Below are 27,004 nucleotides of genomic sequence, written 5' to 3' on the forward strand. Positions count from 1 at the left end.
GTGTGTGTGTGTGTGTGTGTGTGTGTGTGTGAAAGTGAGTGAGTGAGTGAGTGAGTGTATTAACTCATGGGATTCACAGGCATCATGTACAAGCTTGTTTTCGTTTACTGCAAGTTTTTCAGTTTGTGTTTGCATTTGTGCCTGTATTTGTGCTTGTATTATATTTGTGTGTGTGTGTGTGTGTATGTGTGCCTTCGTTGAGCCCAGTGTAATCTCTGTCTAGGTCCGTCTCCATTCTTTAAATCTCATGGAACCGACAGTCAAACCCTGTAGGTCTATCTCTCTTTCTCTCTTGCTCTCTCTCTCTCTCTCTCTCTCACACACAAACACACACACACACACACACACACACACTCTGAGTTCAGAGGCCCTCTGCCGTCATCTGTACCATCGGCAGCCTCCAGTAGTCGTACTGTAGGCCAAGGCCAAGACCAACAGACAGAAAATAGACAGTCGCAAAATAGCCATGTTGTCCTCCTCCCTCATCTCTCTCTGCTCCGCTCCACTGTCTGCCAGCTTGTCCTTTTCTCTCAGTTCACATGGGAATGAAATTGTGCGTTATTGTCCAAAGTGTATCAGTCTAGGAACGACAGAGTATTTATTCCCTTTGACTGCAGAGCTATGGGCATGCTGTGCCATGGATGTGTGCGTGCAAGATTTTCTGATACAAGCTAATTTGCATCGAAATGACTCGAAATGCAAATACACACTGAGAAACTAGGATGACCATGAACGTACTGTTGTGGACACAAACGCATACACATACATATTTAATAGTTAATCCACCAGCACGCACACACACATACATGCCGCAAAATGTATCTATCTTAACAAGTCATGTAATCTCATATTGAGTCTTAAAATCGTATTTTTCTAAAAAGTCATTTTCTTGATACTAGTGGAGGAATCTGCCTTATTCTGCCTTGTTTCAAGATATTGACACTTCTAGCTAATTCCTGAAACACATGAAACTGCAGAAACTCCAATTATTTCACCCCACAGGTTGAATTTTTCACGTTTTAACAAAATAATATTTTAAGACTGAATATTAGGCTACATGACTTAAAGACAGATATTTTTTGCAGTGGACACACTGTGCACTACATGACCTGAGCAGGGTGTGAACCCAGTATCTTGGGGTCTTACAGTATGTTTGATACCTAACCCAGCTCTCTATATTTAGCCTGGTACCAGTGCAGAGAGGGAAAGAGACTCCCTGGGATTAAACCAAACTCTCCAGCGTGCCGTGACACCCCCTCCTCCCCTCACCTCTTTATTTTAGATCCCCACTGAAGACCCAGTTTGAAAGCGAACTGACTGATTGGCCCAGACAGCCGGGAGGGGGCCTTTTTTTTTTTTTTTTTTTAAGGGGTGCAATGAAATCCTCCAGAAGCACGAGTCAGCGGTTATAACTGGGCTTAAATGCAGGACCACCAGCTGTGTGTCGCTCTAAAATGACCCCCCCCCCCCCCCCTCTTCACCCCCTGCCTGACCCACAGACAGTTGTACCATCTCGACAAATATTACCCTTGGTTGACCTTAGTCTGTGTTTATGTGAAAACATCCTCTGACCTAAACATGTGTCACACTGAAATACTTCCCCCCTGGTCAAGGCACATACAGCAGAACAGGTTAGTATGGTTGGATGAATCTCCAGTTTAACGTCATTGTGTTTTGGTTTGTTTGTTTCCTTGCCTGCATGTATTTATTTTGTAACTCTTTTATATCCTCCTTTATATTATACTTTATTACATTTTGGTGATTAAAGTAATTATCTTTAAAGGGCAATAAGTAAAGATTTTTACTGCCCCATAGCACAAACTGACCATAATATATCTGTGGGGGGTTGATCAATACCAATGACTCAAGGACTTTGCAATCTAGCATCTGGTGCGCTTTGGAACAACAATCCCTCAACCCCCCCAACAACACACACACACACACACACACACACACACGCTCAACGTTTCCGCTACGAGGGCCAAAAAGCCTTGTTCTAAAAAAGGAAGAAAAATGTAAATGACAAAGCAGTATAATTATTCCAGTATTTAGCATGGTGATATATCACCTCTTGACTAGACATTTCTGCTCTAATGAGCTAGCTTACTCCTCTCTTTGTGAACATGTGACTTTATTATTTGTGTCAGTTACACTGAGATAAGTTCTATCAATGTTGTTGCAATTCCTACTGGTCACCAGCAGAGGATGATAAAGGTCATGCTCGGAGCCCCTTTAAGATTCTCATCAATAGAATGTAAGAAGGGAGGATTTTTATGGTTTTAGGGTTACTAAGGTTACAGTCTCTACCTTTTCCTCCCTCAGAATCCCGTCTTTACACCACTGTTCCTTTCACTAGCTCGCCTTGAAGACACTTCTTCTTGGCTGGCTGCCTGCTGTTTGGTCTGGTCAGGGATTAACCATAGTAATGATTGTTTTTTTTTCTTTGCTACCCGGTGCTAAGGCCAGCTAGACAGAGCTAGACTTCAGTCCAGTCAGTCACGCACCGTTTTTGATCATGCCCTTGGTGCAACGCAGCATTGTAATAAAACCGCAGTGCAGTTCTGAGCATAATGGCTGTGGATTAGGCCTAGTGTTAGCCTGAGCCGGCCTGTGTGTTTTTCTGTGTGGAGACGGTCCAGTAGTGTCCAGGGATTAGTCAAAGCTGAAGGGTCACAGCAGTAATCTCATTAGGACAGGAGGAGAAGGAGGGAGGTGACCACTCCTGAGCGACTTAGCAGAGGGCCTCGGCATCGGGGGAATCCCTACATCGCTGCAGAGGACACTCCCACGCACACGTACACACACACACACACACACACACACACACACACACGCACGTATGCACAAACAGGTTGCTCCACTGCATATATCTGCTACAGAAAATCAGAAATTTCAGCACAAATGCATGAGGATGCACATGTACAAAAAACTGTAAAAAGTATTCAGCTTTACAGGTCATCTAATCTGGTACTGAGCTGTCAGATCTTGCTTTTCCTCAAATGAATGAAAAACATCTATCAGTGTGATGAAATGAGAATAGTGCCACTTGCTGCCAATGCGCATCAACATATTATGTTTCATATTTTGCCTTGTTTCAAGATTTTGACACCCATTTCCCGAAAATTTCTGAGTCAAGTGAAACCGCATAAGAAATAAGTGGAATTGTCTCGACCCATTTGGGTTCATTTTTCACTTGCATTGAGAAAAACAAGACTTTGTTTGAGTTGTTAAAGATGGATTTTTTTTACAGTGTAGGCTGTGCAACGAGCTTATCTTGGTCATGACATTGACGTTATGTTGGTGATTTAAGAATCGTAGATACAACAATGGACAGGATTTTTTTATTTTTTTTATGTGCTTTAGTGGTCGAGTCCACACTTGTGGCGCTGAGGCTGTGATGAACCCAGTGGGAGCGTAAACCCAGCTCAGACGGTAACTGGACTCCAGTGTCCGTGTCACTCCACCAGATAAAGCTCTAATTATAGCGTGCGCTCGGCCCGGCACACACTGGGAACGGCTGTGGAATTATGGAGGTGTCAACTGGGAGCTCGTAGAGACACGTGGTGGAGAGTTTATGAGTTTTGTGAAGCTGTGGAATATCATGAAGGCTTACGGTGCCACGATTTTTGTTTTACTCATGGTGTGAACTAAAAAACAGATGGTATGAGTAATACATTTTAAATGGCAGTATATTTTCAATGGGCAAATCCTTGTGTGTGTGTGTGTGTGTGCGTGTGTGCGTGTCAGTGAGCCACTTGTATGAAGAAAACACTTGATTCAATAATAATAGTAATATAATTATTCTGCCTTAGCTGAAGATACTGACACTTAGAAAAATCCTGAAACAAATGAAACTGCATTGGAAACACGTGGAATTATCTCACCCCACTGGAAGAATTCCCCCTTTGCTTTAAGAAAAATACGACTTTAAGACGGAATATGAGACTAAATGACTTGTTAAGATGGACATATTTTGCAGTGCATGTGAGGTCATGGTAAAACAGTGTGGACAAGAACTGTGAGTCCTCCAAAACAAAACAGTAAAACTCTAAGCAAACCTATAAATGGAAGCCTGCCTTTCCTACATCCATCTGTCTGCACTCAGAGAAGCACAGGCACTGACTTATATACACGGGCACCCACACACACACACACACACACACACACACACCCAAACACACAAGCCACATTGACACGTCCCAGTGAGTATCCCAGCGTTTCTTGTGACAATAATAAAAGCTAGGGCCAGGAAAAAGAGAATGACCAGTGAAAGACACGTGGATGGACAATTCATCCCTCCATCACATCAACACCGTCCTTCTGCTCTCACTTCTCCCTCTACTCCCGCTTCGCTTATCCCCACCTCTACTCCTCTAGTCTCTTGGACCAGTGGCGGGGATCTGATTAAGATGTGCTATTTCCCTAGTTTGCGTTCCGCTGTTATTTTCAGTCCCCGTCAGGCCCAGAGGTCGAAGGTGAGAGTGATTCGTTTGATTTATTTCCCCGTTCGAATCGCCCATCGCTCTAGACAGCCAGTGTTAAGACAGCTGGAGCCATTAGCGCCAATGGGAAAACGGCCCATTGATTATTTAGAATGTCAAACTATATTTACTCTGGAGCGGGAGGGTAATTACGCTGACAAGACATTGTTAAGCCAATATGAGACGATTACTGGGTATTGCCATGACAATGTTAATGTTGGCATGGGTTCATACTGTGAGGCTGTGGGTCTATCAACTATGCACTGCAAAAAAAAAACCATCTTAACAAGTTTAACAAATCTAGTATTGAGTCTTAAAATCTTGTTTTCCTTAAAACAAGTGAAAATGCTGCCAGTGGGGTGAGATAATTCCACTTTTTTCCAATGGAGTTTCATTTGTTTCAGGATTTGTTTCCAGAAACAAGTGTTAATATCTTGAAACAAGGCAGAATAAGTTAGATCGCTCCACTATCAGGAAAATGACAGGTGATTAAAGAAAAACTTGAAACAAGTGTGTTTGCTTTGGAAACAAGTGAAATGACCTCACCACATTTGCAGATTTTGTCATTTTTAGACTCAATGCGAGATTAAATGACTTGTTAAGATGGATCTTTTTTTTGCAGTGTGAACTGCCAAAGAATATAAAAACTGTGTTGATGTGTACGTAACAAAGAGAAATGCCCTCTTCATCTTTCCTCCCTATATCATGTCCTCTTCAGTATAGTGCATGCTGTAAATGTTCTGTGGTAGAGCAGAGGTGTTAATTTAGCAGAGGCTGCTCAGCTCTCACCCTCCTGCCGGTTCTCATGCAATCCATCCCCGGCATATGAAATGTGCCTTGACAGCACATGGCATACTGTACATCAGCTGTACATCAGCATGTATCGATCACATGCTCAGTCTATTTAGCCTTGGTCAGAGTATCTGTTCCCCACATCAACTTCAGCCTGCACAGAATAGAACACACCAGCTGGAGCAAGTAAACCGAAGTGGAAGTGCTCTTCTTGGCTGCTACACTTGGCAGTACACATCACTTTGAGTCTATAGCACAGTAAATGGAAATGGACTAACTAATGATTTAATATCTATCTAGTCCATGTGTATTCACCAATGTCATTTGGGGTAATATGTGTCTGCCAGTGATGTAGTGAACCCACTTAAATTTGGTTTACAGACTTTTTATTTGTGAAATATAGTTTCATAAGAGCTAGGAAACCCACACGCTATCAAAGAGTAAGGATGGGAGGCTTGAGTGCAGAGAAATATGGTTTCCTAAAACGAATAAACACATGTAAATCCTCACCATATACATTTATAGAGTAAAATGTAGGAAGTAGAATCAGACTGATATTAGGTACATGAAAATAAGCATAAATCAGTCCTAATTTGAAAATGTTTTTAATAATAATAAAAGAACTGTTTTTGCTTACATTGGTAGTTGATCACCAACTGGAGCTTATAGTTTACCCACCTTACACCCCACTGTATCACTGGTGTCCGCCATGCTCCAGAATGAATCAAGTATTTAACCCTTATCAGTGCTGCTGACATGCTCCTGATGCACAGCAGCCGTTTTGGTAAAGGTTACCCTGACAGGCCCACTCAGGGCCTGATGAAGAACACGACGGCACAATGCACGGGAACCTCTGAATCGGCCGCTCACCCTCGCCGACCCGACTGAGCGCTCCCTCTGTTGTTAAGTAGCCACTTGATTTCCGGGGAAACCTGGAGGGACGAGGACGAGGATAACGGGCTGAATTGGCAGTATGAGAACAGAATCGTCTCTCGTAGCTGTTTGGAGTGTGTTGTGTTTTGTCCGATGAGATGCGGGTCAAGTGCCACCTGTCACACACACTCTTGCTCTTGGTGTTTTGCAATGCGATAAGAATATCTGGTGAGGTTATTAGTTGATGGTGTGTGTGTATTGGGGTGTGTGCAGTGGGGTAATGCTACAATCAATCAACAGTCAACGAAACTCAACACCTGTTCGCATGTTCCAACACGCCGATCTATTGAAAATATATTGCCATTTAAAATGTATTACTCATACTATCCATCTGTTTCTCAGTTCACATTATGACCAAACAAAAATAACGACACCATAAGCCTTTATGATATAACATGGCCCCATAAAACCCGTAAAACCCACAACATGTGTCCACACATCCACACATTCACACTGAAACTTTCTTCTACATGGCACGAGTTCTGCATGTTCTCCCGTGTTCAAGAAAACAACATTAAACCACACAAAAGGTCACATTTCTACAAAATGATAGGACCGCAGCAGGATTGCGGCTAATCAATGGCTGAGCTCTAGTTAGTGATCGGTGCTGATAGATTTTGGAAATGGAACGGGCCCTTTGGGAAGGGGATCTGTGCTGTACGCTGTTGAGGGGAATAGATTGACCCTTGGTGTGTGGTGGTTTCAGTGCCACACTGATATATGTCCCCCCGGGGGAAAGAAATACTCACTGAATTGGATGGACTCTTTCCTGTGCCACAGGCATTGATTATGTCCCCATGTGTTTAATACTTTGTCAAATAGACACAGTGAGAAACTAGCATGGTGGGAAGAAAATATGACTCAGGAAATGTGAAGTAAATATGACATGATCACACTGATTGAAAGAATCAATAATGACCCAAGAAAGTGAGTAGTGGAAAATGGGACCACAAGAATTATGATTATGACAAGAATTAGTATATGCATTGTCATGGATCTTAATACTTGTCACTGGAAGGTTGCCAGTGGGCTTAGGCTGATATTTGATAATATCGAATATCACAAAATTTTGTGAATATCGCAATATTTCCCGGGGTCGAATATCGCTTTCTTCACTTCACAGATATCGTATAATGCGATATTTTGGTGGGACAGCATCATGATATTAAATATTGAATATTGCCCAAGCCTAGTTGCCGGTTTGAGTTCTTGAGCAAGGCACTCAACCCCCAACTGCTCCAGTGGAGATGGCCAGTGGCCAACAGCAGAAGGCAGCTGGAAATGTGTTAATGTGTTAATGTGTAACCTCCATCCCTCTACAACCACTTCTCCAGGCCAGAAGTAGGGGTTAAAAAATGTATGAGGTCAGATATCTACCAGGACAGCATTTTACTGAAATAACATAGCTGGGACATATATGTATGTCGTTTGTGTATTTCTGGGAAGGGGAATTCCCTTTTTTCCAGCCTGAAGGGTGTAGCAGCGTTCTCTCTCTCCTTCTTTCCTCTCCACTCTTTCTTGTTTTTGATTACCCAGAAGCAATTGGCCTTCTCTCTTCCCATCAGACGCCGGCCTGTACTCTGTGGTCACTCTCCTTCTTCCCTTCTTCCCTCTCTCCTTTCTCCTTTCCTTTCCTTTCCTTTCCTTTCCTTTCCTTTCCTTTCCTTTCCTTTCCTTTCCTTTCCTTTCCTTTCCTTTCCTTTCCTTTCCTTTCCTTCATGGTCTTCCAAAAGTTCTTTCTTCACTTTCTCTCCTACCGTTTTGTTTCACTTTTTTTCAGCATTTCATGTCACTTTTTGCCACTTTTAATTTTTTCCCGAGGTTCACTGTACTGTTGAGTATTTACATTATTCATGCTGTGTCTTTCCACTGTATTGTCTTGGATGATTTGGTCGAATTATCATTAACATTGCCTCATTGCCTACTGTAGACTATCACAGATGGATTTCATGGCTGCTGCTATTTGTCTCTAAATCGTTTATGTTGCAGAAAGGGTCCTACAGATGGAGAGACAGGCAGGCCTATAATTCTTAGTGTGTGTGTGGAATGATAATGATTTTGACCCTGGCTTTGGGTTAGCCTTGCCTAGCTGAGAGACGGTTACCACTGAGCTCCAGACAGGAAGACAGACAGGCCGGCTCCGCAGACAGGCTAGCCCACGTCTGGGCTCACATCGGGGGGGAGGGGGGTGCTGGCCTTCCCTGCCCTCACCTCCATACGCTTTATCCAACGCCCCCCTCCTGATCTACCGAAGGATTTATCTACACACACACACACACACACACACACACACAAACTCAGGATTTACACACGCAGGTTTCCCAAGCCCCCCCGCTGACACACAGTTGGATGCACAACTGTTCATGCACACTAAACACAAGTGCAGTATATGCAAATATACAGTATGTTTATACATGCACACAGGCACACACACACTTACACACCCAACCACTGCTTACCAAAAGAACTAAAGCATTCCAATAATATTTTTTCAAGGATACAGAAATATCACAGCAAAACCTGTAAGAATATAACTATAACTATAGGAATATTATAGGAATATGATAGAGATACCATAGGAGATGAAAACAATGAACTCAGTATTGAGTATCACTGACACACAATAAGTCCCTATTAGAGGAAAATTATAGTGATACCATTGGAGATACAAAATAAATACCAAAATAAAGTCACTATAAAATCATTGTTTAATACTGCAGACACTAGAAGTCCCTATAGGAATATCATAGGAATATTATGATACCATAGGAGATAAGAAATAGCATAAAGTATAACTGAATAACGGTGATAAGATCACTACTTAATAAACTTGCTACTGAGTGTCATAGATGCATTTTAAGTCCTATTTTAAGAACATTGCATGAATATTATAATGATGTCTTTTTTAAGGACACAAATGTTTATACAAAATATCATTGTGATAATCTGTAAGAGCCTGGAGCCGTTGGGTCCTAATGTGAGTGCTTTCCGTGTCGTGACCTGAATACCTCACTGCTGCAGCCCGGCCAGCAGCTCATTAACATTCCAATACAGCTCTAATCACCACTGCAACGTGTGTGTGTGTGTGTGTGTGTGTGTGTGTGTGTGTGTGTGTGCGTGTGTGTGTGTGTGTGTGTGTGTGTGTGTGTGTGAGACCATGCACGTGTTGTGTTGTGTTGTGAGTTGTGAGTGAGGACAGGGTGAAAGTGTGCGGTGAAGTGCCCGCCTCAGGTGATCAGAGCCGTGCGATGTGATTGGTTCCATCTACTTGCAGCCAAGTTTTGCCTGCCTCTCTCAACAGACACACTTTGGTTCCAGGTTTTATTCCTCTGTTCATCAGAACAGAACAGATAGAATATGAATATGGATGAAAGATGAAGGGTGTGCAGGTAGAAAGTAGAACGCAAAGGGCTTGTCGAACGTGTCAAACATGCAAACATGAAACCATATGTTGTTTTATAATCATTTGTCACATTTTGTGTGTGTGTGTGTGTGTGTGTGTGTGTGTGTGTGTGTGTGCGTGTGTGTGTGCGTGCGTGTGTGGTGGTACTGTATGTATAGTCTGCATGCTCCAGAGACAACTAGTGCTGATGGAGCAGACACACACAGCTGGGAATCACAAATAACCATCTTTCTCTTCTTCTCTCTCTCTCTCTCTCTCTTTGCAGAAAAACTGTATAACTCCAATGGACGTGACTTGAGAAGGGCACTGTTCTCTCTAAAGCAAATATTTCAGGTAAAACACACACACACACACACACACACACACACACACCCGCACACAATTACTGTTTCAGTTTGTAGTTGCAGAGTACAATTGGTTACTGTGGCCACTGTGTGTTTCCATGATGACAGGCAGCTCCTTCAACGTGGCATTGCTGTGTGTGTGTGTGTGTGTGTGTGTGTGTGTGTGTGTACGTGAGAGAGTGTGGGTGTGTGTGGGTGTGTATATGTGTGTGTGAACCTTTATTTTAGGATGAGAGGAGTCAGTCAGTTTCAAAGCCAAGTCCACTTTTGCTATCTGGAACACACACACACACACAGTAACCAGATGCATGGTCAACAATAAACTCACAAAACAACAAAACAACAATTTCAAAACTTTCGCAGCATGTGAATATATGCTGCCTTCAAGTGCTGTTGGAAATACTGTAATTACAAGTTCAGCCCTTGCCTTCACATTAGTGATCCAACAAGGTGGTAAATATGACAGGGAAAGTGGGAATTTCCTATGATACCCGAGTTTCTGAGGTGGAAGTCGTGTCAACAGCTGATAGTAAAAGTGATTATTATTATTAGTGATTTATTTGTATTAAATATGCAACAACATGGCTGATCCGCATTTTCTCCTCTTCATTCTCCCACTGCTTACAATTCTACCAATAAACTACTTTTGTCACAGGCCTTGAATGAGCAACAAGTCGTACTGACAAACTTGGACGTAGGAGCTTATGAGGTGCACCTGAAGGCAGCATCGTGATAGGATAACTGTTTGGGTTTGGTCAGCCACCTGTGGAAAAGGGTTTTCATCATCCTTTGAATTTTGTTTTTGTATAAGAGATGACATGTCATCAGCAACAAATTGTGAAACACATGGGTGTTGAAATGACGAGTGTGTGTATCAACCGGCGTGACCTAGTGGGGATTTGGAAGTTTATTTAGCAATCAACGCACCAGTATCAACTTTAATCCTAATGCTGCACATTACTGCCACCATGTGGTTAGTAAAGGGAATGCATTAATATATAAATGAAATGGACAGACAGTTTGTGGAGGGATTTTGTGATTCTGAATGTGTGGAGGCAGGATAAGTGCACTACTGGGTGTTGTATGAAGTTAATTCTCTCTCTCTCTCTCTCTCTCTCTCTCTCTCTCTCTCTCTCTCTCTCTCTCTCTCTCTCTCTCTCTCTCTCTCTCTCTCTGTTTTCTGTTTTCTGTTTGTTTCAGGATGACAAGGACCTGGTCCATGAGTTTGTGATGGCTGAAGGTCTGACCTGTCTCATCAAGGTGGGAGCAGAGGCTGACCAGAACTACCAGAACTACATACTAAGAGGTATAGTCTCTCTCTCTCTCTCTCTCTCTCTCGCTCTCTCTCTCAATCTCTCAATCTCTCAAATTCAAAATTATCTTTATGCATGAAATACCAGAGTACATGTTGCCAAAGCAAACGCATACAATGCAGAAAACAAATGAATTATATATGGCTATGTTCCATTTTGTTTCTAGAAATAGGAAAACGTCCATTGGAATAATAATGTAAACAATGTAAATATATATACATACAAGAATGAACTCAACCATTGTTTCTCAGCTTGCAACATGCTGAAACAAACTTTGCTGCCGCCCACACACATGTCTCTCACTCACTTTTGGTCTTAATGTCTCTGTCTCTCTCTTTTTCAATTACACACACACAAACACAGACACCTGGGCTTATTTATCAGTTCCACATACCGAACATGTGTCACAGATAATTGTTTCACGTGCAACATAATTATGGAGTGTTTGTGTTTGTTATTAATTGGCTAATGACTGGCTATTTGCAGCCATATGATAAATGTCACAGCGACAGCTCTGAGCAGTTAGCCCAGTGGTAACAGGAAACCTCTAAAGACCCTGTCAGCTGACAGTTTCACAGCGTTTGACTCTTGAACTTCCCCTGAGGAAACCCACAAACCCTGCAGCAGCTCTTCATTTCTATAACATGTGAACAGGTGTGTGAGGTGTGTGTGTGTGTGTGTGTGTGTGTGTGTGCGTGTGCATGTGTGTATTGTATCTTGATTGAGACATTAAAGAGGGCTGATGCTTTAAAATAACAATGAAACCACATTTTGAGAGCATCTTGCTTCCTTAATGTGATGTATTTTCCGTTGAAACAGGATGTTGGGGCAGGACATACCGCAGGGAGGGATCATTCAAAAGTGTAAACCAATTACATATCAGTTTGGGAGAGAAAGTCAGTTTCATTTGATGAGAGGGGTCGAGTGGTGGGATTGTTCAAAAATGTGTAATGTTTTTATTGGTTGAATTTTTATGTATGCCTCCTGGTACACAAAGTCACCACTGTAGATTTTATGTTTTCTGGGAAGTAAAAGTAATGAGAATTTGATATAGAAATACAAGAAAATAATTTCTTATCATTTTTTTGCCATAAATTCTTAACCATATAGGTAGAAAAGCCTATAAATGTCCATACACAAATTTTAGTTGCTAGTTCCTTATTGACCCCTTGGTTACTTAATAAAACACACAGTTTCACTTAAAAGAGCTCAATGAAGCACACATGCTCATGGTATCTGTAATAATTTATTGTCAAAGTAAATTTTATTTTAAATGTTGATTAATTCAAAGATGTAACATCTGAGTGGGAATCTAAGACCGAATAAATCTCATTGTAGAAAAAATATAAAGAAAATTTTGGAACAGAAAATAAGAAGACTTTTTCATTGTTGATCCTCAATTCATACAAATTATGACATTATAAAACAGAGTTTGTAATGATTTTCTACATTCCAACATACAAATTCAATGCAATTTTTAAACACTTGGTGATTTTCACAGACAAAGTAAGCATAGTCCTAGAACAAAATGTCTGTCAGTTCAGGGAAGCAGCTAAAGCATTTTCTGAGTTTGCCTATTTGACACTTGATCTGACCCTAACTGGTCCCATTACAGTACATTTTGAGACTTAAATGACTTTTTTATGAAAATAAATTTGAAAAACAGTTAACCATTAAGTTCAAGTTTCAAGTTCATTGACTTATATAGCCCTTTATCACAGCATGTTTCAAGGACTTAACAGAGAATGAGCCTAACTAGATCTAACTGATCAACAATCAACCATAGAACAGAATGATATAGGACAAACATCAGGAAAAGCACAAGACACACAAAAGCACATTTGATCAAGACATAACAGCCTAGCTATTCTACATAGCGTAACATATCTGGCATTGGTTTTCTTCTTGGTTGTTGGTCTCCTTTGTCTCCAGCAGACCTACAGGTCCAGCATCATCGTCGGTGATTTCCTTAATCAGAATGCCGTACGGTCGAATCGAGCGCTCCACTATCTCTCTCTCCCTCTCGGCAGACGTTCCTTCCAGAACAGGAACAAGCCAGTAGTCTTCTCTTCTTTGACAAATCTCTCTCATTGCAGGATTGATTCGATTTTGCAGGATCACTTTGTAACGTTTCCCCGTCTTCTCTGACTTAAAGGTCTTGGCATACTTCTCTTCCTCGGCAACATGTATATCTGGTGTTGAGTAGATTCCTCTTCCATGTTCAGCTCTGGGTCCTGCTTTGTAGTGGGTCTTGATGATGCCTCTGGCCCCATCTACGCTTGTTCCATGGAAGCAGACGGGCCATTCTCCTGGTACAGAGTGACTCCTCCATCCGTTAGGGCCCAACCAGGTGTCGCCATCTGGATATTTGCCTTTGACCTTTAAGGCCATGCGGTACCAGCCTTTCGGTCGCTTATAAAGCTCATCGCCTCTCTCACACTCAGCAGTGTCAGACAGATCAGTGAAGTCGTAGTCGTACTGTGGGTCGAAGAATTTCTCCTCATCTATGAAAAGCTCTGTTGCAAATGTCTGTCTCTTCCCAATGATGGTGCTGAGAAGAAAATCACCAACAGACAAAAGATCTGCTGTTATTCCAGTTTTCTCATCATAGCTTTTTAAAACTTGTCCAAAGAGCGCCGTTACAGCTTCAATTTTCAAATTGGTGTCCAAATACATGATTGATGAGGATGGGAGTGCTGGAGCAAAGCTGTTCTCTGTCTTATGATCAGGTTGTGTGTGAGCTGCTTTTTGCTTGTCCCTCAGTCTCGGTATGAGACTTCATTTTCATTCTCACTTTCACTACTGGTCCAGTGCAATCTGTGATATGCTGCTAGTACAGCAACTTCAACAGAAAGACAGTCAATACACTACGTTTTATGAATTTCACTTTATTCTCTTCTTTTACATTCTTTTCTCTATTTAATGACTTTCCCTAATATTATTTTATTGATGATAACATACTTTGGGATTCAGGCAACATATAAATAAAGTTGAATAAAGTGTAGCGTTAGCATTGCTTCATTATCAGGGTTGTATTAATAATTTTGAGTGCAATTATGAATGCAATATCAAAAATACTGGGCATAATATTGACATATCGACTAGTATGTCAAAATATTTTTTTATTTCCTTTTTATTTATTTATTTTGACTTTTATCAAAAGAGTCAAAGTGTGAGAAAGGAAGAAGGTCTAATGTTTTTGTTTTTTTTAACAGTCACTAATGCTAGATAACTTATTATACAGCAGCAGTGTGGTGTGGTTTAATCGGTGAACCTTCTTCCTGTAGTTTCTTTCTTTCTTTCACACACTCTCACTCTCTCTCTCTCTCTCTCTCTCTCTCTTTGTCTCTCTCCCCCACTCTCAGCTCTGGGGCAGATCATGCTGTATGTGGATGGGATGAACGGTGTCATTGGCCACGTCGAGACGATCCAGTGGCTGTACACTCTCATTGGGTCAAAGGTAAAAATAGATCTGCTCTTTACAGCCCAACAGCAAAACCTGACATGCTTTGTGAAGCCAGGCTCCTCTTGAGTGGATGACATTTAATCTGTTTGGATATGAAGGCAGTGCAATGCACCGTGTAGATACACTCACACAGACACACTCACACAGACACACACACACACACACACACACACACACACACAATGCAAACTGGCTGTCACTGGGCCTGAGGTACCCATCCATAGTTTGGCAAGCATTATTCTCAGTTCTTTACACAGACACAGACACACACACATCTGCTGTGGATTGAATTCTGCGTCCTGACCTGAGGGCGGTGTGTTTTGTTGTTATTGTGGTATTTTTATTAAAGGTACACGCGCCTGCTTTCTGTTCCCACTAGACTGTTAATCTGGCTTTTTTCTTTCACCGCTCAATCTTGCACTGAGCGTCTTGGTCCTGCCAGCCCCCGAAGCATCATTCCTTGTCTCTGTGTAATGTTTGTGTTCCCCCAGTTCCGTCTGGTGGTGAAAACAGCTCTGAAGCTGTTGCTGGTGTTTGTGGAGTACTCCGAGTCCAACGCCCCGCTGCTCATACAAGCCATCACCGCTGTGGACACCAAGAGAGGTACAGCAGACTGTACACACCACCAACAGCTGGGCAATCACTTCTCATTCATAGCTACTGTATGTGTAGCCTACTGGATTGACTAGTTTACTGGCAGACAGACTGATATGGAGAGATGGGTGTTTGTGTGGATAGATACACAGACAGAGTTAAGAGGTAAGTAATTGATGTAATGATCGGTGGACTGATCCATTGATGTTTGATGGACTGATTTCCAGGTTGCAAGTCATGGTCCAATGCCATGGAGATCTTGGATGAGAAGGATGGAGTGGACACAGAGTTGCTAGTGTACGCCATGACCCTCATCAACAAGGTACAGCACATATGGAGTCTAGGGTTAGACGAAACATCGGGCCAATATTGACTTTTTATTAAATATTCACATAATGGCTTATCAGGGTTGTTAGAGCTGTTGTTGGAGCTAATTTGCGTTCTAATCTATATACAGTATCTGCACTGGCTTGTGTGGGCTGTGCTGGTTAAAAGTGAACAGTGTGACACCTTGTGATGACTTGTGTTATCTCTCTCTCTTCTCTCTCTCTCTCTCTCTCTCTCCCTCCCTCCTCTTTGCAGACACTGGCGGCGCTGCCTGACCAGGATTCATTCTATGACATGGTGGACGGTCTGGAGGAGCAGGGCATGGAGACGGTGTCCCAAAGACACCTGGGGCGGAGGGGCACCGATCTGGACCTGGTGGAGCAGCTCAACATCTACGAGGTCTGAGACGCACACACTCACGCACGCACACACACACACACACATTCAGTCATATGCACACCAGAATTATACCGGTAAAATTATATATTGGTCTGATATTGGCCTTTTAGTAAAGATCAGATATTGACCAGTCATTGTTCTCCACCTCCAATATTATGGATATGATGCAATTTTATTGATTACATATGTATTGTATAATTGATTTATGCTACACTGGTTGTCTATGGAAAGACCTTAATCCTGCAAAGAATACAATTCTGGGGTGGAAACACTGAATCCTTTTTTTTTTTGCATGAATATGGTCAAATTTATCGCCAGCTTTGCTCCAAATATAATAGCATCGGCCTCCAAAAACCCATTTTGGTCAAACCCTAAAAAAAACAACATAAACCACACACACTCCTCCCCACCCTGGCCTCGCCTCACCCCCCTCCACCTTTCCCCTCAGGCGACCCTGCGGCACGAGGACGGCGACGACGACAGCCAGCCCCCGCCGATGGGGCGGCAGGACCGCCGACGGGCCAGCCTGGGGGGCGGGGACAAGAGGCGCGGCCTGCAGAGGAGGCGGAGCCGCAGAGCCTCCCTGGGCCGCTCCGGACACGCCTCCCCCTGCAGCCCCGCCTCCCCGCAGAGAGCCGGCTTCCAGCCCTTCAACGGACAGAGAGCCGAGGACGTGAGCGAGAGGTGAGGGGGGGGGGGGGGCGAGGCAAAAGACAGGGAAAAAGTTTCAATCAGTTGTAAGACAGAGTAGGGACATTTCATCTTCAGTCATCATTCTTCAAAGATATTTTGAGATGCACACTGCTAAAAACATCCATCTTAACAAGTCATTTAGTCTCATATGCAGCCTTCAAATCTTATTTTTCTTAAAACAAGACAAAATGTCTGCCATTGAGGTGAGTATTCTCACCTCAATGGCAGACTTTTTGTCTTGTGAGTGAAATGAAATGAGTGTCAATATCTTGAAAGAATAAGGCAGATCACTGCACTACTATCAAGAAAATGACTCTTGATTCTACAAAATTATTGAAACAAATTGATTTGCATCGGAAACAAGTGAAATTAACGCCAATGGCAGATTATTTCACTTAGTTAAAGAAAATTACGATTTTGGGACTCAATAATAGACTAAATGACTTGTTAAGATGGAGATTTTTTGCAGTGCACATGTGTTCACTGAGCCTAAGGGAAAGCTTCTGACTGTCTTGTACCAACACTCTCTACTCCAGAGCGCTGTCAGGTTTCCTCCCGTCCATGTAAGTTCAAAGGTCACACAGAGAAAGGTCAGCTGCTGACCTTTGAGCTATCACTACCGTGGCTCCTCACCTACATGCTGTAACAAGTTACAAGTGTGTCTCACCTGAAATACAACACTCAGTGTGGGTTTTTGAAACACGGGTGCAGGACTTCATCAAACAATGTGCTACTAATGTGCTGCTAATGCAAGCGCGCACATTACTGGACTAACACTCATTTCGGAGTGCTGTGCTCATACGCACAAAAGGGTGAACTGGCTGTAGCAGTTCACCTCAGGTAAATCCTTCCTCCCCCTGTCCTCTCTTCCTTCTATTCTCTTTCACCCCGATCCCCCATTCACACTCTCTCTCCCCCTTTCAGTACCTCCTCCTCCTCCCTCCTATCCCTCCATCATCCCCTCTCAGTCTGCAATGTTTGAACGAAGCAGAGTTTGGCCCTCGGCCTGTTAAAGGTACTGCTCAGGGAGTCAGCATCTTTGCCCTTTGTGGTGTGTGTATGTGTGTGAGTGTATGTTTCAGTGTGTGTGTATGTGTACATATTCACGTTTTGCTAGCACACCTGTGTATCTTGGGAAAATGTGTATGATTGTGTGAGAGGGAGTCAGTCAAATGATGGGTGAAAGTTGTTTATGTCAGATGGGACATCATCCTGCTTCATATTTAGGGTATTTTTACTGTCACACAGGAATGAATGCACACACACACACACACGCACACACTTTTATTGGCTGTCCCATCCATCACACACACATGGCTCTGGTCTTATGGAACAACACCTGGCAGCACACACCAGCCCAACTGCAACAAGGCTCATCTGGTTTCGCTAGTCAAAACACTTCAATTCCGCCGATCCTGAGTCAGCTCCGGGCCGACAGCTCGCATCTTCCTCCGCTTCTCAGTGGCGGGCGAGAGCTGACCTCTGATCAGTTGTTCAGCTATGTCATATTCTCCCCCCACAGCATTCCTTTCCCCCTTCCCTGTCATCATATTTTGTCTCCATGTGCATGTAAAACTACCTAACTGGAGGCATGGAGTGTGTAATTAAAAACATCCATCCTTCCTCTACTGTTCTTTCTGTCTGTTTTTCTTACTTATGTCTGTCTGTGTTCTTCCTCTGTCTCTTTATCTGAATGTGATAGATGTCATGTCCTTGTCTGTTATCTTTGTAAGTGTCTTGTAAATGTTTGTGTGCTTGGATGTATTAAGTATTATTTCCACATATCTATCTCTACCCCTCCATCTCTCCACTTCTCCACATCTCTTCCTCTTTCTCTCTTACTGTAAATAGTATGCTGTGTGTCATGTGTTTGCATGATATTGTTACGTATTGCATCATCTCTCCCCCCAATTCCTCCCTCCTCCCTTTTCCCCCCCATCCACCCAATCCATTCATCCACCCCTCCTCCTTCCCCCTCGCCTCCACAGAGAGGAGGAATGTGAGGAAGAGGAGGAGGAGGAGGAGGAGGAGGAGGAGGAAGAGGGGACTCCAGTGACGGAGTCTGATTCGGATGAGCAGGAGGGGGCTGATAGAGAGTCTAGTCAGACCACCCCCAGGTATTCTAGGACATGACAGAAGAGTTCAACCAAATTAAATAAGATGGAAAAAAACATGGTCTTCTTCTGTATAAAAGGAATCCATATGAGAAGCCATTGCTATCTTCTTTTTCAATGTTTGGACATTTTAAATGAGCTACTTACTTTCACTTAAGTAGATTTTTACATCAGCACTTTTACTTCTACTTAAGGAAAATATCAGCAGTACTCTTTCCACCACTATATGTGTTTCCTGTAGCTGTTGATACTGATGCACACAAGTCTAAAGCGCTCAAACCTGTTTTTTTCTATACGTGGCTCTACTTCTCATTCATTGGCCCACGTCTCTTTTCATCCATTTATTCCTCTCCTCCATCCATCCCTCTGTCCCCAGCCTGGCTAGAAACCATGCGTCCAGCGTTCACAGAGCCACCCTCCAGTCCATCACCATCACCTCCAGAAATGTGGAGAAACTGAAAGAGGAGGAGAAGAGGAATCGGACTGAGCCGCCCACATCAACGCCGCCGCCGCCGCCGCCTCCAGCGCCGCTCACCATCCGCTCCCCCTCCTCGTCCTCTACCCCCCCCTCCTCCCTGCCCATCTCCTCCCCCCTCAGCCCGCCGGCCCAGCCCTCCCTCCTGGCCGCCCTGCTGGCCAGGAAGAGGTCCGCGGTGACCGTCCCGGCCGCCAAGGAGGTCAGCCCCCCGTCGCGGGGCTCCTCCCGCCCCTCCCCCGACCGCCTCCCCTACCTGCCCCACGCCCCCTTCCACCTCTTCTCCTACGACCTGGACGAGGAGCCCAAGGAGGAGACGCCCAAGGAGGAGACGCCCAAGGCCACGTCGCCCAGGTCAGAGGGTCAAGCGGGACTCCGTCTCCCACGGGTCCGCCGGTTCAGGAAGCGGCAAAAAGAAACTTTCATTCTGTTCCGCACTGCCCTTTTCCTTTTTTTGTTCAATTTCTTACTCCAGCACCAGCTTGAATCTCTCTCACCGCCTTTGTTTCCCCGTCACCTCGCCTTTTCTTTTCACCAGCTCCTTTCACTTCTTTTCCGGCACTGCTTCTCACTTTCAGTCTGTCACGGCTCTTGTTCACATAGTGCTCCCTCGCGTCTCTTTTTCTTTAGTTCCGTCGCTGCGTCGACGAGCTTTCGCACTTCTTTGAAAACCTTGCTTTGTTTTTCCCAATGCCACCGCTTTTCCCCTTCTTTTCAAGTATCGCTCAAGTGCTGCAGTCTTTTCACAGATGCTCTCTAATTCTTCACCTGTAGAGTCTCTCCTCGCTTCTTAGCATGATCATTTTATTCAAACTACATTTCCTCAGCTTTACTTTCTCCATTCACTGTCCACTTTATTATGTATTGTTTTGTTTGATTGCTCTCTTGTTGGAGAGGATTTTGCTTTAATAGGGACTGTGTTTTCGTATAACCTACACCTTACCTATACTATGATAATCCTCTAATGGTGAGATTTACAGCCCTGTTCCCTAACAACTGCATACATTCTAGTAGTAATAAATCTGTGATATGTTTATCAGATATAACGTAATAAGAGTACAGTGTGGTTTTGCTTTGAAGTTGGTACCATTGAGAGAAATGCCAGTAATATGATTTGGAAAGGAAACACTAAGTAAGAATGAAAGAAAAAAAAAAAAGAATGTGGGCGAAAGAGTTTCACTTCCTTTTTCTTGTAAGAGAAGACAGTATCTTGAAACTAAAGATGAAAAAGTATTCTGGCACAACTTAACTGAGAACTAACTGAGAATACATCACAGCAACACTTGCAGTACTGAGAAAAACAAATATTTATTAGTAAAACCAATGTGTTTTGGCTTGTGGCCTTCGTCAGGGTTTGTAAAACAATACATCTAAAAGCCTATATACTGGATATACAGAAGCATGCTGAAATCAACCAATAGAATAAGAGAGAGTGGAAATAACATGTGTTAGTAATCAATTGGTTGTTATTACCATTGTCTCTTATTCTATTGGTTGAATTTGGTGTATTTATGTATATATAGGCTGTGTATATAGGCTTTTAGATGTATTGTTTTACAAACCCTGACGAAGGCCTCAAGCCGAAACACAAGTATTTGCTCTCAGTACTGCAATCTGTTCTTTCCAGTATCTTGAAACAAGGATGAATACTTGGTTACTATCAAGATAATGTCTTGAATCAAGATTTTTAAACACATCAAGTATCACTTAAAGTATTTTTCAGTATTTTTTTTTCACTTGTTTTAAGAAAAGCAAGATTTTAAGACTCATTACGTGGCTACAGTAAATTACTTGGTAAGATGGATTTTTTTTTTTTGCAGAGCAAAGGGTCTTTTCAGATTGGCAGCGGGCCTGAGGGGGGTTGGGGGGTCTCGCAAGGAATTTCCCAGAAACATGAGGGAATAAACAGAGCAACGGTTACTAATTAGGGTCCGGTCTTAGTGTTGCACCAACAGTATTCCTGTTACGTAACAAGGTGTCATATAAGTTTCTCGCCACCAGTTTCTCACTGACTGTAATACTGGGCGACTGCAGAGGTCACTGACTGTCCCCCCTTCCCCCTCCCTCCCCCCTGTCTGTCTCAGGAATGGAGGTGTCAAGTCCTACTCGGCCCTCGGCAGCCCCCCTGCACCCGGCAGCTCCAGGTGAGCGGACACGGGCTGTCCGACACGTGTACTGCACAGTACACATGTTCACATACAAGTAGCCTACATATTCATATGTGTTTGCATGAACACACACACACACATACATACTCACATGTATAACAAGTAGCCTATGGATTATGTGCATTCATGGTGGTGACACATACAATTTATTGATTATCACTTTATTTGAATGTGATCTCAGCTCTCTGCCTCTAATCAGCTGCCTTCATTTCTTTTATGGGGAATAAAGTAATGTTAGCAAACATAGTTTATAGCGTATTACATTCATACATAGAAGCACTGCTTATATAATAATGTGATTTATTAAAATTCCAGTGTTGTCTTACGATCATGAAAAGATTTAGCTGTATATATTGTAATGTGGTGCAGCAAACTTATAGATGAAAACAGAGGTGTGTTCTGACATCGTGTGACATCACCTAAAATGATTTGCATCATGATGGGAATCATCATTAAGTATCATTAAAGATACATTTCCTCAAAAATACAAATTTTTCCTTTAATTAGATACTGCTCAATAAAGAACAGATATGATCTGTAGAAAATTATTTTTACCACACTGTAGTGATCACCTAACGGACCAGAATCTGATGCTTGAAGACCGTGGCAAACACACTGACTATGAATATCATACTGACCTTTCTCTCTCTCTCTCTCTCACTCACTCCCCCCTCCCTCCCCCCAGGCCCGCTCTGGGAGGTCTTCTGTCCTCCTCCTACAGACAGCACCAGGAGTCTCTGGCGGCCGAGCGAGAGCGCCGCCGCGTGGAGAGAGAGGAGAGGCTGCAGAGGATAGAGAGAGAGGAGAGGAACAAGCATAGGTGAGGCATCTCGTTGCAGCTGCAAAATATGATTCTGGTATTGGGTATCAAACATAAGCAATTCCAATATGTCAATGACTAGGAGTCTATGAATGAAAGTATGAAAAATCTGAAAATATGTAGGAGATGGAAGCCTACACTGAAAGTATACACAGTCTGAAATAAGTGAAAATTATTTAAAAATCAAGATGTGTGCAATATAAACAAATGAGGAAGAATATGGGAATATTAAGAAAGCAAATAAATGAATTTACAGCTTATATGCATGATGTGCAAAATGTGTGTCATGTTCAGGCCACAGTGGCTGTAAGTCATGATTATCACTTCTCATAATACACTGTTTGTGTGTGTGTCACAGCCGCGACTATGTGGACAAAATGGAAGAGGCCCGGCATGCGCGAGAGGAGAGGTACGTGTGCGCTCAATCAAAACAACACACACAGACACACACACACACTTAGCCTGTGGTTTGGGAAGCTGGGTAATAGTGTAATTGTTTTCAGGTTAAAAATGCGGCCTTTGCTGCCAGAGGCTGCAGATACTGAACCGATTTTCTCTGCTCCGTCTGCCTGTTTCTCCCCTCTTAAGAAGCTGTATTTCAACTGCCGCGCTCTGCCAGGGGCTTGATTGTGTTGGCCGCACGCTGTGAGAAAATCAGACTCCAGGATTCGTCAAGCTAGTCGCGCTGAATGCACGCGCACGGGCACACACGCACACGCACGTACGTCCGTCCACGCGCGCAGGAGGCATTTTCATGAGGCTAATAAATCTGCGTCCGTGCGCAGATGGGACTCACGGGAAGCGAGAGATTCACTCAAGAGGGTGTGTGAGGTCACTATCAGGTTTAGGACGCGGCCATAAATTCATAGGGATTGATGACAGCTGTGTAAAAGCCAAATCCGCTGCGCTAATCATGGCAATATTTCAGTATCTGAGAAGGTGAAGCTCCTCGGTAAGCGTCGTCTCTCGGTAACCTTGCCCTCTCTTCTTCTTCTTCTTCTTCTTCTTCTTCTTCTTCTCCTTCTGTTGACAGTCTACATACTGTGCCAAGTGCTCTGCTGTGTGTTTACCTCCAGCTATGTCACTTCCTCCTCCAGCCACAGACCTATTTCACCCTCCATTTAAAGCCAAAGCTTTACAGCAGGGTTGAAGCAACAACCCAGACAGAGAGAGAGAGAGAGAGAGAGAGAGAGAGAGAGAGAGAGAGAAACTGAGAGCAGTTGGAGACAACAACAGAGGGAGGGAGCGAGCGCGAGACGGACAGAAAAGCCAGAGGAGGAGACGGAGCACGTGGGAGATGTATCCACAGGAGGCTGCTGATGTATTTACGGCGTGTTCGGGCTTCACGGTTATCAGGAAAACATGAGTTTTCGCCCGAGCTCACCTCCCCGAGGGCCGGGGCTGTCTGACAAGATACAGCGCTGTAACACACCACCTGGACAAGAGGACTGGTGTGAATTATGATGGCTTGTATGAGCCTGAGTGAGGGACAGCTGAATCCAGAAACGAGTGTTAATGCTGTACACACTAGGGTTGAAGTGGAGTTTTGAAGCCCGATGCTGATATTTTCAGAGTGAAGCTGTCCTGTAGCTGATCATTTGTGCCAATATTAAAAATCTTCATTCCAAAAAAACCCCAAAAAATTACAAGTATTCAGTGCTTCAGATTTATTCTTAGCAGGGTGAAAAACCTCTGAAACAGCATTTAGAACACAAAAACTCCCTATTAAACCCATAATAACAATTAAAAGAATAAATAAATGAAATATATAAACAAATAATATTTTGTCGGCAACCAAATAGACTTGAAAAATACCAGATAAAATTGTATAATAATCATCATCATCATCATCATATTCATGCATACTTGTGTGGAATCTGAAAATGTCACATTAGAAACAATTCAGGTTAATGGCTTAATATTGATCAATTATAGAATAAACACACACATACATGCATACACATAGAATAAATACGTAAACAAAGTCCATCATATCCATCATCAGAAATGCATAACACCCACTGACTGATATCAGATTTTTATAAAAGGCCAATATCAGGCCAATCGATATATATTGGCAAACCAATATATATTGGTCTAGTACACCCTAATACACACATAAACAGCTCATAACAATGTGATTTAGGGACATACAGTGTTTACAGTGGGAGACTGGTATGTTATATAAAAGTGTTTTTGCAGACTATCACTCAACACTTCTCAGATGTGCAGGTGGGAGAGTGGAGCTGGTGGTTTGTGTTATTCCTAAGTATGTAAGGACATAACAGTATATCAGGAGGGTTCGGTCCGAGTTCGACTACACAATACACATTTGGGCTCTCGCTCCCTCTCTCTTTCTCTCTCTCTCTCTGTTCCTCTCTCCTTCACATGCACACACCTCCTCAGACTTCTGAAGTGGCCCGATGCTAATGAATTCTGAACAGAAGCACCACACATTCATGGTATGATGAGAGAGAGGAGGGGTTAGAGGGAGAGCGAGAGAGAGAGAGAGAGAGAGTGAGAGAGAGTTGAGTGGGTGCCCTCAATCTCTGTTCTGGCAGGCAGTTTCATCGGTGAAGTGTGGTAGAGGGAGAAAGGGAGGAAGAGAGGAAGAGGACAAGGGAGGAGGAGAGCGGAGGCACATCTTGAACAGGTTTACTTTGATTCACTTCTGATGTTTGGCCTTTCGGCAGCCAAGCTAAACGCTAACTTCTCCCCGTCTCTCCCATTCTTCTCTCCTGTCTTTCTCCCTTCCTCTTTGTCCTCCTCCCCAACCCCGTCTCTCTCTCTCTCTCTCTCTCTCTCTCTCTCTCTCTCTCTCTCTCTCTCCCTCTAACTCCCTCTTGTTGCATATTTGGACTGCTGGTGATAGCTCAGCGTTTGGCTGGAGAGGAGAGGAGGATGGTGCATTGCTGGAGTGCAGGAAACGAGTGATGAATGCATTGGATGTGTTTTTCGGAGGGTTAATGGGGCGAGGTGGAGGAGAGAGATGCGCTTATCTAGTGTGCTGAGGTGAAGAGGTGTGACTGCTACTAGGGAAAAGACAGCGGAGAGGAATGGTGGGAGACTATTAGACATGTGGAAGGTTGGTCGTGTGTGAGGCGTTCGCGTAAGTTGCCAAAGAGCGTTCCACCACTCTGAAACTAGTGTGCTGGTTTTGCGGCAATTTGGCAAAGAGCGATTCATCACTGAGAGTGGAAACGCTGAGAAAGGCAAGACAGAAGATGCATTGTCTGACTATTTTTGTCTCGACACTGGCTTATATGCTTGATTTGTTTCTTTTTAACATGCTCTCTCTCTCTCTCTCTCTCTCTCTCTCTCCTCTCTCTCTCTCCCCCCCCCCAGGTATAAGAACGTGGAGCGTCTGGCGGCGGAGGAGTACGAGAGGGATCGCGTCCGGGTGTCGAGGACTCGGCCCGACCTCAACCTGACCTTTGAACCCTCGGAGGCCTGGCCCTCGTCGTCGCGCAGCAGCACCCCGTCCTCCTTCGCCTCTCAGGAGGAAGCGGACGCCGACCTCGAGGCCGAGACCCCCGTCACCCCCTACACGCCCTCCGAGACCGGTAGGACAAGTGAGAGTACGGTTTGATGAAGTGGCTCCCATGTGTCCAGCAGCTACTGTGTTGATGCTAAGATGACTAGGTGTAAAGAATGAGGATAATCTTGTAGAATTTGACAACATCGTTCCTGAAGTTGTGTTTCCTTATTAACCTTTACCTAAAATAGCCTACTGTAGATTAATGTCATTGCCTAGGCTTTATATTAAAATACCAAACAGTTTCAGCAATACTTCAGCTACTACTACTACTACTATTACTATCACTACTATTAACATTTCTACTATACTTTTGCAGTTAGTTCTACTGGTACTGCTACTACTACTAATAATAATTATGATAATCGTATTTGTATAGTACGTAAAACAAAGTTTACAGAGTGCTTCACAGTCAAGACAAGTAAGACACAGAAACCGAAACAAGAAGAGGACCGAGACAAAAAAAACTGATGGTGGGATACACTGGGAGTGGGGAGGGGGTAAAGTTATATCATCAAACCAATGTAATGGAACAATGCCAGCCTGATTACTATTATAATGCATCATTGTGAGAAGTATTAATGTGAGTTTGATGCAGTATCACATTTCTCGGGGTTGGCGTCTGTGTGAAAGGTCACATCTTTTCCAAGTGCTTATACAGTGCTTTGAATTCTGCTGGCTAGTGCTTAGGGGAGTTAGAATTAAAACCAGAAGGTTGCCAGTTCAATTCCCAACAGCGCGCCCCGAAGCAATCATTCTTAACCTTAAATCGTTTCAGTTTGTAGCCTGCCTGCCGTTTTAAAACTAACATGCAGGTGTGAGCAAAAGAAAAGGGGAGAGAGACTGTGGAAAATAGCGAAGGAGAACCAGAGGGGCGTGTGGGGGGGGTGGAGGGGTGGAGGGGTGGAGGGGACACCGCCAGGGGGGCTAGAGAGAAGAAAATACAGAGAGAGAGAGGATATGGGTGAAAGGGTCAAAAGGGTTTTTGAAAGAGCTTTTTGAAAGCGTGATGCCAAAACATCTTGTGTGAGAACACAGCCTTGTTTTTCCGCTGAGCGAATGTGTCGCCATGAGCCGAGGTACTGTAGCTCCAACAGGCGAGTGTATGAGGCCTCACAACCACGTGTTATTCTAACCTCGCCTGCAT

At 43.5% G+C, this 27,004-nt stretch overlaps 2 protein-coding genes across 2 annotated transcripts in view; one reads left to right on the plus strand and one right to left on the minus strand.

Annotated features, from left to right (window-relative positions):
- The window catches only part of fhod3a (formin homology 2 domain containing 3a), a 57,857-nt gene that overhangs the window by 20,320 nt on the left and 10,533 nt on the right, over positions 1-27,004 (plus strand). The window contains exons 4-17 of the mRNA XM_071521469.1: positions 9,875-9,942; positions 11,154-11,259; positions 14,632-14,726; positions 15,224-15,335; positions 15,554-15,648; positions 15,909-16,052; positions 16,501-16,736; positions 17,282-17,308; positions 18,734-18,862; positions 19,260-19,688; positions 21,419-21,478; positions 22,188-22,322; positions 22,681-22,731; positions 25,668-25,885. Coding sequence (XP_071377570.1) covers positions 9,875-9,942; positions 11,154-11,259; positions 14,632-14,726; positions 15,224-15,335; positions 15,554-15,648; positions 15,909-16,052; positions 16,501-16,736; positions 17,282-17,308; positions 18,734-18,862; positions 19,260-19,688; positions 21,419-21,478; positions 22,188-22,322; positions 22,681-22,731; positions 25,668-25,885 — 1,905 coding nt within the window. The remainder of the gene's footprint in view (positions 1-9,874; positions 9,943-11,153; positions 11,260-14,631; positions 14,727-15,223; positions 15,336-15,553; positions 15,649-15,908; positions 16,053-16,500; positions 16,737-17,281; positions 17,309-18,733; positions 18,863-19,259; positions 19,689-21,418; positions 21,479-22,187; positions 22,323-22,680; positions 22,732-25,667; positions 25,886-27,004) is intronic.
- On the minus strand, positions 12,550-13,984 carry LOC139645689 (uncharacterized). The gene has a single exon (XM_071521475.1). It carries the CDS (start codon positions 13,940-13,942, stop codon positions 13,136-13,138), a length of 807 nt encoding a protein of 268 aa, XP_071377576.1. The 5' UTR covers positions 13,943-13,984; the 3' UTR covers positions 12,550-13,135.

The sequence above is a fragment of the Centroberyx affinis genome, unplaced genomic scaffold (assembly GCF_046629955.1).
Source record: "Centroberyx affinis isolate AG114_WGS23_722 - 3 ecotype Tasmania unplaced genomic scaffold, CSIRO-AGI_Caff_v1 ptg000890l_1, whole genome shotgun sequence".
Classification (NCBI taxonomy): domain Eukaryota; kingdom Metazoa; phylum Chordata; class Actinopteri; order Beryciformes; family Berycidae; genus Centroberyx; species Centroberyx affinis.

What these genes read in the sequence shown, in the direction of transcription:
- LOC139645689 (XM_071521475.1), bottom strand. Translation starts at nt 13,942, where the DNA reads ATGTATTTGGACACCAATTTGAAAATTGAAGCTGTAACGGCGCTCTTT.